Raw genomic sequence first — 13,631 nt, 5'->3', positions numbered from 1 at the left:
GTTGGAATGAAAGACAGCTCTGAACAGCTCTGTACATACCACCTCAGAGCTGTCTTGAGTATTAATAGACATGTCTTTGTTCTGACTGACACGCTTCTGAAGTGGAATGAGACAAGCCGAGGCGATAAGGATCTCCACTCTCTGTGTGAGTCAAACCTCAAAGTGCCACTTAGGCGGCTTTCCTTTTGCTCTCTGAAGTCTGGCAGTACAACGGGAGACCGGTCTGAGACAGCAGCGGGGACAGAGACACTGACAGGAGCTGTCACGGGCCTTTTCCCCTCCTCGCATGTGCTCATAAAGGCCCAGAAAGTAAGAAATGAAGCCGTGTTTGCGGTGTGAAGGTCCACCCCTGGCCTCTGGTTTTACTTATCTAACTGTTATGTGTGCTTATGAAGGCTAACAGGGGAGAGAGGGTGTAATGAAGGAGCGAAAGGGAGGGCTCGGTGAGTACAAGTGCGAAAGAGAAAGGGATTATTTGTTGATGAAAAAGCCGTGATCAAGGGAAGGAGACAGACAAGGCAGGGTGAGCAGAGAAAGGGAGAGGGGGGTCATTAAAAGGACACCATCTCGCTTGCAGTAAATGGCAGTAAAGTATCTGGCTAATCTGCCATCATTACACTGATTAAATCACCGGGGATTTGGCGTTCCCATCAGCTGCAATCAATGGGGCAAAATCAATAGACAGGGGATACGTGAGAGGCTCTCAGCCACGGTCAGCTGCACCTCGTCCCGAGCCACAGTTCCAACCACCAAACACTTTTATATTAGCGTCAATAAAATTTAAACGACATGGATTTGGGGATTTTTATGTTAAGCGCTTTATGAAATAGTGTGGTTCCCTGGAGCTCCGAGCAATGTCTTTTCCTTCACACGTCTGTGTCTGAATCTAATCCACCCCCTCCTCCTCCTCCCTGTGGCCTGGAGTTCTCATTCATTCTCCATTTACTTTTTTGTCTCTCACTCATTGATTCACACACAGATGGTGTGCGGGTCGACATCCAGGTTTAACGTGAGATGTTAATCGAGGTGAAAGCCTCAAGAAAAACAAGGGAGGAAAAAACATTTAAACATGACATAGCCTGTGTGAAATGTGTAAAGAAATTGAAGTGAATGCTTCTTAAACACATTGTAGATCTGCGGCCAAAAATAACTCATTAAGAACAATTTTTGTTTTTAGTCGAAAGGGAGAAAAAAATAACAACGAAAAAAAAAGGAAAAGGCCATTCAGAATTTCCATGGCAAAAGTGGATGTTTTGGCCACATAACTGTGGCTGATATGAGCCGTCAACACTGATTGCCATTACGCATTAAAAACAAAGCTGTGCTTGGTTGTTTTTGTGCTTGGAGTTTTATGAGAACTGATATCACTCTTTGGAAAATTGGAGTTGCTACAACCAGCGCTCGGTTAGCTGTGATTAGTATGTCACAAAGACTCAAAACAGGGACAAACAGTGACCCTTTCTACAGTCTGTTCTCATGGTTTCATTGAAAAGAAATAGACATGTTGGATAGGAGTCAATACCACTCTCTTTCTGTTTGCTAAATAAGAAACCTAGCATTAGCTTGGCTTAGTAATAATAATAACTTCAATTTATATAGAAAAAAACCCAAGGTCACCTGGGGAGAAAAAAAAGGAGTGAACTATGACCAATTAGCTAATTAGCATTAGCTTAGCATGCTGCCCCTCCAGATCCCCTAAAGTTTCAGAAATACACAGATTAACCTAGAGCTAGGTAGGCTAATAATAATAATAATGGATTGGTTTTATATAGGCCTAGCGCCTTTCAAGATACCCAAAGTGCTTTACACAAACCATTATTCTTTCATGCCAGTGGTGGTAAGCTAGGTCTGCAGCCACATGCACCTTCCCTTGGGCAGACTGAAAGAAGCGTCACCACCACCAAACATTCATATTCATTCATACACATTCACACAATGGCACCACTGGGGATGAAGCGGGATCTTCCGGTTATTGGCCAACCCTCTCTACCTCCCACGCCACCGTCGTCCCACAAAAATAAAAAACGAATGATTCACCTATGAAAGGAGGAAGGGGGCAAGTTAACCATGGAGCAATGTTTTGCCACAACTTGTAGCATATCACTCTGTAGTGATCATCTCAGTAACTGGACCTGAAATCCCACAACGAATGTGTTCCAAAACAAAATACATGATGCCATGTTTCTTTTCTATTTCAGAATGAGGCTGTGTAAAGGCTGGAGCACGGTGCTGCTGGTGCTCCTGGGGCTGGGAGCCGTGGCCCAGAAGCTGCCCACGAGGGACGAAGGCCTCTTCCAGATGCAGATCCGAGACAAGACGCTGTTCCACGATTCCTCCATTATCCCAGACGGAGCCGAGATCAGCGGCTACCTCTTCAGGGACACGCCTAAAAAGTGAGTGCTCCTCAAGGCAACAAGAGGCTCCGAGTGAATCCTAGTCATTACAAACTGTTTACACATGTTGTTAGCGGAGCAAATAGGGGTCAGTGGCCCCCATCTACTACTACTGGACTGATCCATATAGCATCGCTGAAGAAAACATTAAAGTTGCTGATGGCCACTTACTGTAAGCAGATAGGAAACATCAGATGTCGCTGTGTGTAACCTGATCTATTATGTTGATGCAAAAACTAAATAATAGATGAGAAAGTGGCAGGAGTGTAAATGAGCGTCTGTCAGCTCAGAGGGAGAGAGAGTCCAAGGTCAGCGGAACAATGGCAGAGCTGGACGCTTCGGTCTCAAACAGACACACACATTATTTAGGATCACGTCTCAACTATGATGAAACATGGATTTCGCGGGGTTCATATCTCGCCCTGTCATTTCCACAGGTACTACTTTGTGGTGGAGGAAGACAACACACCCCTGTCTGTCACGGTGACACCTTGCGATGCTCCTCTGGAGTGGAAACTCACCCTGCAGGAGCTGCCGGAGGAGGCCAGCGCAGAGGGATCAGGTATAATTGACATCAGGCAGCAGTGGAAGAGGTTAATGACACGTTATGTGGAAATATCACTATCCCCCACACACAATTAACTGACGCAGTGATGTTAGGCTTTGTGTTTTGGTGGGTTTTAATTAAGTCACAGTCGCAGTGTCTAGTCTGACCACTTATGATGTCTGACTCGGCCCAAGCTGACGTCTATAATTTCAGAGGAGGGCTCCACTCTAGTCAACCTACTGAATCAAAGCCATTACATCCCTTTACTTAAGCCGTCTTGGTCTTCTAAAGGTAAATCCTTCTGCTCTCTGTCTGTCTGTCTCTCTGTCTGTCTTCCTTCCTCTTTTCCTTTTCCATCTTTCTCTCTTTTTTCCCCCTCTCCCTCCTTCTGCCTCACATTACAGTAAAACTTTCTCCATCTGGAGGTTGCCCTGTCAGCACAGCCGATCCTGCCAGATGACTAAAGCAGCGGTTTTGAGTGTAGATGTGTGATGTGAGCATACATTTGAATGTCAATACAATGAGCACCTGCGTATGTGTCTGTGCTCTTGTCAAATCCAATGTTACAAAAATGATTTATTGGGTAGTTAGGCCGCTGGAGGCTGCTCCTCAAGAGGAAAGAATTCATCCCGAGCACGAGAGAATAACGGCAAAATCCGGACCCGACGCAGCGGTAGAAGTGCGACTTAAAGTTCAGTCGGGTGAACTTCCTCCCGTCCTTGCTGCTCTTTTTAGCGAAATGTCTCTGGTGGGAGTAGATCTTTGAGCATTAATTTTTAGTACATCACTGAGCACACTCTGGTCGACAAACATAATATTATGGTTTCTGGCTCAGGCTGCAGTAAGAGCTCAGACTGTCTCTCTCTCAGCGAAGCTACAAGGCTCCTCTTTTTTAGCAGAGCTTCACCGGAAAGGCCGAGTGAATGCTGGCCTGTGATCTTTGGGGATGTTTGGAGTGAAAACATGGCTGCAGCGCGAGGGGGGGCTGGCTAATCGTCCGTAAGGCTTGCAGAGAGCTTCATCGTGACCTCACAGCAACAACATGTTAAGATTTCTTTTTAGTGTGGGTGGAAATTATTTTGCATGAAAGCCACAAAAGAAAAAAAAACAAGGTAGAAAAATACCGTAAAAGGTCACGACTAAACATCTCAACATATTCGGAACTCGTAAAAAAAAAAAAAAATGTTGGATGCAATGTGGAGCATAGAGTAATTATTTCTGTTTTTCTGACTATTTTTTTCTGTTTTTCGTGGTTCATTTTTTTCCTCCTGTTTTTCTGGCTATTTTTTTCTGACTTAACGAGATTTCAAAATCCCGCGAGAAGCTCCCACCTGCAAGTAACGTTTAACCGCTACAGTCAAGCCTCCACATCTATTACATCTTAGATCCATGAGATACATTGTTAAGGATTTTATCCACCATTGCTTTATTTTTCAGACTGATGGCTCGAACACAAGCATCAACACACTTTTCCCGGGGCAATCCTTCAAAAATAAAAGTACTACTCATAACACAATGAGTAAAGGCGCTTTCTTTTACATTGCTTAACATACATCCATGGATATGCTCCACAAAAAATACAATCTTGTTTTCACTGTGTTCCAAGTAAATTCAGATTTATATTGAAAGGAAACTACCACCTCAGAGAGTGTCACACAATATTAGAGCAGTCTCATGTAGCACCTTTATTTTGAAATCAGTCCTTATGTTACTTGCAGGTGGGAGCTTCTCACAGGATTTTAAAATCTCGAAGCTAAGTCAGAAAAAAATAACCACGAAAAACAGAAAATAATTAGTTAGAAAAACAGAAAAAAATTATTCAAAAAAACAAACCAAAATATAAATTACTCAGAAAAACAGGATTTAAAAAAAAGGGATAGTTCACCCAAAATTGAAATTTCATTCATTATCTACTCACCCTCATGTCAACTAAGGGCTGGGAGAAGTTTCAGAGTTATCTGTGCCTTCTCTGAGTTACAGGGGGTCTCGGCGTAGCAGTGCATGTCCATATAACGGTTGCAAATGGATACCAACTGTCTTCGTAACAAAAAGACACACCAAAAAACATCCAAATACCTCCATGCTGCTCGTGTGTAATGTCCGTAATGTCCGGTTCGTCTAATTTGGACGAACTGGGAAGAGGACAGACCCTGGTTCGTCCAAATTATTATTCAAGTGATTGCAATACGCTTCCGTACTTACGTTGTGCGTGTTGTTGTTTTTTTTCCAGGAGAGCCCGAACCTCTGGAGCAGCAGAAGCAGCAGGTGACGGTGGACGAGGGGACGGAGCTCTTCAACTACAAGGGGAACGACGTGGAGTCCTACGTGGCCACCAGCACGCCCTCGGGCCTGTACCAGCTGGAGCTGCTGTCCACCGAGAAAGACAGCAACTTCAAGGTGTACGCCACCACCACTCCGGAGTCGGACCAGCCGTACCCGGAGCTGCCCTACGACCCCCGCGTGGACGTGACCGCCCTGGGCCGCACCACCGTCACCCTGGCCTGGAAGCCCACGCCTACGGGCTCTCTGATGGGCCAGCCCGTCCAGTACTGCGTGGTCATCAACAAGGAGCACAACTTCAAGAGCATGTGCGCCGCCGAAGCTAAGATCAACAACGACGACGCCTTCATGCAGGCTCCGAAGCCCGGCAGAGACTTCAGCCCGTTCGACTTCATGCACTTCGGCTTCGTTCCCTCCGACAACGGTTTCGGCAAGGACCGGGGACTCACCAGTAACAAGATCTCCCGAGCGTACGCCGCCAAGCCCAGAGCGGCGGACATCCAGAAAGTCTGCATCGGCAATAAGAACATTTTCACCGTGTCGGACCTGAAACCGGACACGCAGTACTACTTCGACGTGTTCGCCGTGAACTCCGCCACCAACACCAGCACGGCGTACGTGGGGACCTTCGCCCGCACCAAGGAGGAGGCCCGTCAGAAAACGGTGGAGCTGAAAGACGGCAAGGTGTCCGACGTCTTCATCAAGAGAAAGGGCAGCAAGTTCCTGCGCTTCGCTCCCGTCTCGTCCCACCAGAGGGTCACCCTGTTCGTCCACACGTGCCTGGACGCCGTGCAGGTGCAGGTGAGGCGCGACGGCAAGCTGCAGCTCTCGCAGAACGTGGAGGGGGTGCGGCAGTTCCAGCTGCGGGGGAAGCCCAAGGCCAAGTACCTGATCCGGTTGCGGGGCAGCAGGAAAGGAGCCTCCACTCTGAAGGTCCTGGCCACCACGCGGCCCAGCAGCAAGCAGCCCTTCCCCTCGCTCCCGGAGGACACGCGCATCAAGGCCTTCGACAAGCTGCGCACCTGCTCCTCCGCCACCGTGGCCTGGCTGGGCACGCAGGACCGCAACAAATACTGCATTTACCGCAAGGAGGTGGCCGATAATTACGGCGAGGAGCAGAGACGCCGGGAACAGAACCAGTGCGCCGGGCCCGAGACCCGCAGGAAGTCTGAAAAGGTCCTGTGCAAGTACTTCCACAGCCCGAACCTGCAGAAAGCTGTGACCACAGAGACCATCACGGGTCTGGAGCCGGGCAAGACCTACCTGCTGGACGTTTACGTAGTGGGACACAGCGGCCACTCGGTGAAATACCAGAGCAAACTGGTGAAAACAAGGAAATACTGCTAAATGACTCTGCAAAGAATAAATCTATTATAAATATATATATTAAATAAGTTTATTTAACTCTAAGTGATATTCTACTAAGGAGTGTATACAGACTGACTACTCACACAGCTGATGGGCCTGTGGCAGTGACTGAACTGTTTGTAGAGAGAGATATCAACCTGTATATTTATGTTTACATTTCATTATGGCACGTCTGGGTGGCCCATGGTGTGAGCTGCTTTGTTACCAGGCTTGTCGTCATCGTGTCGCACCCCCCCCCCCCCCCCCCAGGGGGGAAGGCAGAGCTTCAAAGAGAATCATCTTTCACGTTGTATGTTTTCTTTGTTTTTCTGCATGACATTTCGCTTTTGTGCGTCCGTTATTTGTCCGTCGCTTCGGTTTTTCTTCCAATCACGTGGAGCGGAGGAGATACAGTAGCCGCCTGTATTATATTATATAAATCTCCCACTGCATATTCATCACATGTCTTTTTTTTTTAGGAAGAATTTAAATTATTTTATACTTTTTCGTCTCTTTTTTTCCGATCATCCGCTTTTGTTGATGACAAATAATAACTGTTGCGAGGAAATTCCAGTTTTACGAGGAAGCTGTCGTAGTCCAGACATTCCCTTGTTATGTATCTCAGCCAGTGTTTGCTCTAGAGCCCATCTTGTAAATGTGTTCTGTGCTGCAGATCTGTGTTATTATCACTGTATCGCTGTGTGTGTGTGTCACATGTACAGAGTTGTCCTGCCAATATTCATGTACATAAACACTAAATATAGAACAAGTAATCCCTGTGTCACCCTGGGTGTCATGTTCTTTTGCCAAGCCGTTAACATCACAATCATGGCTCAGAGATGAAAGACACACACTGCGTATTGGGTTTATAGACTCAGACACCCATTAGGGTATGAACATATGAGCAGGACTTGATACTTGGGAGTGATTTTATAATGATAACCTGAGCCCCGAGGAATTATATGCGACATGACAACAGAGGATGAACTCTTTCCAGGAAATACCCTTGAACTTCTTCTCCCAGATCAAACGAGTGGTGGTTATTGCTCCACAAGAAAAAAAAAGAAAAGAAAAAAAAGTTACCTCTTGACAACGTTGCTTGCGGTCGAGTCTCTTTCAGAAGGTGTACAGTAATAAATCAGTGCGTCTTTGCAAGATGGTCCATGTTCTCTTTGTTCCCTACAGATATTGTGGCGTCCTTGCGCAATCTAAAGACATGTGGGCTAATTGGTGACACCAGTAGTTTAGGTGTGAGCATGAATGGGTTTTGTCTCTTTGTGTCTCTTCCAGCACCAGCTCTGATTGGCTCCTGTTTAAACGGATAAGCAATTTGGCTAATTCTAAACATTCATAGTGCATTTCTTTATCTCTGCTAGAGGAGATAAAGGGGTTTTAACACTCTACCTAGAGCAGCTGCATGCATATGAAACTTAAAACATGCTATATGTTTCAACTCTTTACAGTTTAAAGAGTGCAGACCATCTGTTTCCCATGGTCCCCTTGTGATCTCAGTTTTTCTATTAAAACAGTCATGATGGTTGCTGCTCTGCGCACAGATCTCCCTAAAGATGGAATACAAATGTTACTGATTTGGAAATTTGCATTTCATACATGGGATCCTGGGTTGATCTCAGGATCACAATAAGAAGGAACAGGTCTGATAAAAGTCACATGTTTGATTTAAGAGTCAGGGCACACATCATTGAAATAACTCTTATCGGGATTTGCAGATATAATGTGACATACATCATACATATATATTGTAACAAATTTAACAAATAATTTTCTTATGTATAGCTATAACTTTTCAGATAAGAGAAAATATAACCTGTTCTCTTTAAATGACAAATATCAGGGCGTTGCTTCAATTGTTGTGTAACTGATTAATGTAGTAGCCTAACTTTTAAAGTTTAATGTTTTAATTCAATGATAAAACCAGTGTAATTAATATTTCATGAATGTTATGAAGCCAATGATCTAATTCATTAGCTAGAGGATTATCAAGATACTGTTTGCTCATATGGTTTGGTTTGTTTTTCCTATATTGAAGTTGAAGAATTAAGATCTTTGTTGTCAGTCTTGTTTTAAACCAAATCAGGCTGAATGATGTCACACTAATCAGAATAGCTCAGTGATTGCACAGCCTATGGAAAGCTTTTGAAATGATACCATCTCAGAGTGGAGGGGGGGAAAAAAAAAACAGGTGACACTGAACAGGCCGCAATCTCCCTGTTCACCTCACCTTATGTTATTTTAAGTGCATATACTTAAAAAACAGGTACCAAATTTGGGAGAAATGGGTGACTTGCGATACTATTTAACCATTAGACTCAGTTAACCACAAATAAGCAAGGAGAAAAGCCAGACACACATCAGTGCACATATCCACACGTTCCAATTAGGAGCAGTCTCAGGTGAATGGAAATGCTCTCTCTGTTGTGGCCAAGAAAAGCAGCTGTTGCTCGTGAATTGCCGTGTTTCCATTCCTGACCTTGATTTCGGGTAGCCGCGCTCCGATTCATCGCCGCGACTCACTGTCAATCACAGTGCTCCTGGTCAGAGGAAATGCAGCGAGGCTCCACCTGGCTCCCATTAACCTGCTGTTGCCCTGGAATAATGTGGAGGGGCTTCCACCGAGCTGTGGGAGCGTCGTGGATCTCCCTGTAAAACTGCCTCTAATAAAGCTGGTCCTGCTCTGCCTAACATGTTATCCTGCATGTGTGAATGTGATCTGCCATGAAGCACTTGACTTTTTTTTTTTTCTTTTTTTTTTAAGTCTCCTGCTCTTTGGTCAACTCAAAGAGGTCTTGGATGGAAAAAATGTGGAGACATTTCTGTTTTACCAGCATGCTCCAGGAGATCTCCTCATAAACACTCACTCGCAAACATACACATACTGTACAGAGAAGCCTCTATGCCAGAGCGAACCATCTGCAGGGCTGTCCGTGTTTATCTTCTGCGTGGTAATGAGTCAGTGCTTTGATGTATGAGTTTTGTATATGTGTGTGTGTGTGCATGGAGCGGTGTAAGGAGTGCAGACAGACATGTTGTGGGTTGGTAAGTGCTTCATCTGTCTCACCAATCATTAGATTCCGGCTGATGTGAGCCCTCGTTAAAGACCGAGGCCTGAACAAATAAAACACATCTATGGTGCTTATCACGCCTAACTGAGGCTGAAAAATAATCACATTTATATATACATCTCATTATGTTTATACACACTTTACTTAATTATGAAAAAGAAATATGTGGATTATGGAAAAACAGCTCTAACCATGTCTGAGATCTAATTACGGAACAGTTTATTAATGTGGGAATACACTGTTGACTCTCTTGTGGAGATTTTGATGAGAGGACTGATACCACTGTCAAAGGCAATAGAGGAAGGAGCAAAGATGGAGGAAAGAGGCTGTTAGCACAGCTTGGAATCAGATGGAAACAAGTAGCCGTGCTCTGTCCATATAGCAGAACCAAATAGCTCAAACAAACAACACATTGTGGTTATATGGGGAGTTATGTGCCACACTTGTTACTTCGGTTATATAAATGAATGAATGAATTTTTATTTTCGTGTCATGCCACCATTGTGGCCCATCCCATATGGGATTACAATACACATTTACTGACAAATCAAAAACTAGACAGTCCTTCCTGTTGGTATTACCTGCCACACCAGTGTGACACATAAATAAACAATTTAAGATTACTTTCAGCACTCATCTGTATAACGCTCTTTGTCTCATTGCCCAAAATGCTAATATTTTAAATTGACGAAAAGACGTTTTAGCTTCTCAGCATTGTCCTACCACACAAATTCGTTATTTGGATCTACCTTACTAAACAGTTTTTGTCTTATAAAGTCATAGAAAGGACAGTATAACACACAATGCATTTCATTCTCCACCTCTTGGATGTCAAATTCTGTGTTATATTGTATGAGATACGAAACAAGGCCACGATTTGAAAATACAGTGATTAATATTTGCACCAAAGACAAGCACCACAGTTGCAGCTGAAACTGTTGCTAACCTATATAAATCGTTAGACTAATATGAGGAATTTAAGAATGAGAATATGATATTTGAGTAAAGTGAAAATTATTGTCAACAGAAGGCATACCTACCTACATTTTGGTGCTTTCACCTTGGCAGGAAGTGGATCACCATGGAAACAACCTGCATGTTTAAGGTGCATCCAATAGAGGAATCTTCTCCTGGAGTCTTAACACTGGTGTTGGTGATGAGAAATGAAGCGTAATGATGGGATGCCTTTATCAGGAAAACTTATATCAACTTCAAGCAAACAAGATATAACTCTAAACACTATAAAAAAATCTGGGATATGGCATTTTTGAAAACCGTTGGTTAAAACCTAGTTGTTTTTACACATTTGCAGTCTTTGAGCTGCTCTGGGTGACAGATGCTACTGTGTGACCTGTCCTTATAAAAGAAAAATGATGGTTTAAACAAGCCACCCAGAGTTGCCCTTCTACCAAAAGTAAAAATGAGCATAGCAGCATCCTGAAGCTCAGTAATTAACATGCTGTATTTTGCTTGTTTGATCTTATCTTTTTTTTTGTATGTTTTTGTTAATTAGTCAGCCTTTAAGATGCTGGTAGGCAGATTGTTTTATGTTTGGAAAGAGACAAGCTAGCTGTTCCCTACTGTATATTCCACTTTTCATATTATGCTAAGCTAACAATAGCTTCATATACTACATACAGGAAAGCAAATAGCCTAAGTGTAGTCCCCAAAACATAAATTCCTGGATGTTAAAGACTTTCACCACTTTCATGAAAATAGATGTGGAGCACTGAAAGAAAGATGAACTGTTGACATTTCTTGCAGGAGGAGGAGTCCTCATTTTGCAAAGGACTGTAGGACTTGGCGTTTGTCAGCATGCTCTGTGCATGTTTGTGTGAATGCACTTGCTGCTCAACTTAGAGCTGAGTGACACTTTTGGACAGGGATTGTGAAAAGGGAGCAGACGCTCCAACAGAATCCAAACAGAGAAGAACAGCAAACAGACAGACACGCCGGTCGGGAGAGGAGGGGGGGGGGGCTTTGAGTGTGACGCCCGTGTCGGAGAGAAGTAGTGAAACGCTGTTATGTGTAAAATGAAGGGCTCCTGCCATCTACCAGGTTGGTATGAGACTTGAGGGCAGTTAAATTAAATGATTCAGCCGTACACTGGTGGCACTGTCTCAGAAATCTCCAAAGTAAACACTGAGTAATGAAATTATGACGCTTTGAAATTTCACACACGCACAAAAGAGAGAGGGAGCCCCGGCTGGGAAGCAGAGAGGAGCAGACCGCGATGAAAATGACTCCACTTCAGCGGCTCCAGGGATAGATCATTGTTGAGGCTCAGGTCCAAACCAGCTCTACATAACTCTCTTTTAGCAGAGGGACACGCAGGAATCGGAGGCTTCCTTCCAAACCCATCCTGACCAAAAGCCCATTCCCAGGAAGGGTGGAGAGAGGGACCAGTGGCCCTCGGGCATTGCCCGTCTCAGCCGATCTCCATTAGGATAACTCAGGCAGTGAAAAAAAACAATGGCTGGCTCCTGAAAAGGGCTTTCATTTAATCCTGTTGTATATTCAACTGTAAGGTCAGTTATATTAGCAGACACGGATACGACAGCTATTTCCATATCCTCTGCACTTAAGGATGTCTAGATGGCCTAGCCTTGTGTGTTTGTGTACTTGTGTACCTTGTGTGTTTGTGTACTTGTGTACCACGCTGCCATCACCCCCTCTCTCCGGAGCTGTAGGGGTGGTCCCCCTGCTCTCTTGTGCTCATGAAATCGCTTCTAAGTGCCTGTAATTTCTCACGCTTCATCAGCACTGTAATTTCAAAAGGGTTCCCTCTGAAGACCCTCCTTTAGCGGCGACCCGGGGTTGTCAAATGAAAACATTATTTATCCAGTGACCTCGGAGCTTCAGGAAATGGTTTGCTGGCTATTCAGCGACAGCCTTGAAATAGGGAGCTGCGGTGAGGGACTGCAGGGTTTGTGAAACATGAAACAAAAGGTGGTCTGGCCCCTCAATCTACAGTATCAGGTTTGGAGAGATTTGAGAAAAATGCACACACATCCATTTGGAAAATCTTGTATGGAACCATTTGTGTGTTTGCCAAACTGAGGTTTTCCTCCAGTGAAAATATTTACTTAGAAAAAAAAAAAGAAACTCTGAAAGTATTTATTTCAATGCAATCCATTCCTTCACCATGTCCTAAATGTGGTTTCTGTAGTTTTTGGCCCAACTGGCGGTCCAGCCACTGAGTGGCTCCGCTCCATGACTGGGTACTTTCAGGTTCAAAGTCACGCTCCTGTGGGGATGATGAGCTAAATGTCTTGAAGAGAAATCTTTATCGCGGTTGATGCTAGTCCACAATACGTCATTGTCTGCTGTTGCCGTTGCCGCTGCTGGGTTTGTGCGTGCGGAGGCGTTGTCATCGGTTGGTAAGGCGAGCGAGTCATGGAAAGCTTCTTTCACTCACACATGTGTAGAAGTGAGAAATGGTGGAAGAAGAATAAGCAGACAGTAAAAAAAAAAGAGCTGGAGATGCTGTTCGCTGGTGTCTGAGGGGATTACTGCATGTCTGGAAGAAATCTGCATAGCCACAATAGCCGAGCAGCTCTGTGGATGCTGACGGCCTGTCGGTGGTTCACTGTGAAGTCACCCTGACATTTTACACGGGGTAGAAAAAAAACATGTTTTTGCGGAGAGCAAACTTGTGCGTAGTTCTGTCTGACTCAATCAGCTGATCTGCATAGTTATACTGAGAACTTGTGTGTAGGAATAAAAGGGTGAAATGTTTCAAAAAATGTAACTGATATTAGTTTTTCATGGGGACATTTCTTAGTTTGGTTGTTTTTTTACAGTATTTTTGGGATGTTTTTACACCTTTAATTGACAGGACAGTCAAAGAGAGACAGAAACTGGTGAGACAGAGAGGGGGAATGACATTCAACAAAGGGCTGCCAGGGGAATCGAACTGGGGCCACTGCACATGGGGTGCTTGCTCAACCCAGTGAGCTATGGGATGCCCCTCATTTCTTA

The 13,631-nt window shown here is 44.4% G+C and overlaps 1 protein-coding gene across 1 annotated transcript; it reads left to right on the top strand.

Moving 5' to 3' along the window:
* Positions 1-2,199: 2,199 nt before the first annotated feature.
* Positions 2,200-6,815, top strand: ndnf (neuron-derived neurotrophic factor; the record flags this gene model as incomplete). The annotated part of the gene is made up of 3 exons (XM_083969716.1): positions 2,200-2,393; positions 2,831-2,955; positions 5,171-6,815. The coding sequence occupies 3 exons, from the start codon at positions 2,200-2,202 to the stop codon at positions 6,565-6,567; spliced, it is 1,716 nt and encodes a 571-aa protein (XP_083825842.1). The 3' UTR covers positions 6,568-6,815.
* Positions 6,816-13,631: the final 6,816 nt, after the last annotated feature.

The sequence above is a fragment of the Trachurus trachurus genome, assembly GCF_905171665.1.
Source record: "Trachurus trachurus genome assembly, chromosome: 4".
NCBI lineage: Eukaryota > Metazoa > Chordata > Actinopteri > Carangiformes > Carangidae > Trachurus > Trachurus trachurus.
The sequence above is the reverse complement of the archived record's forward strand: the minus strand, read 5'-3'. Positions and strand labels throughout refer to the sequence as shown.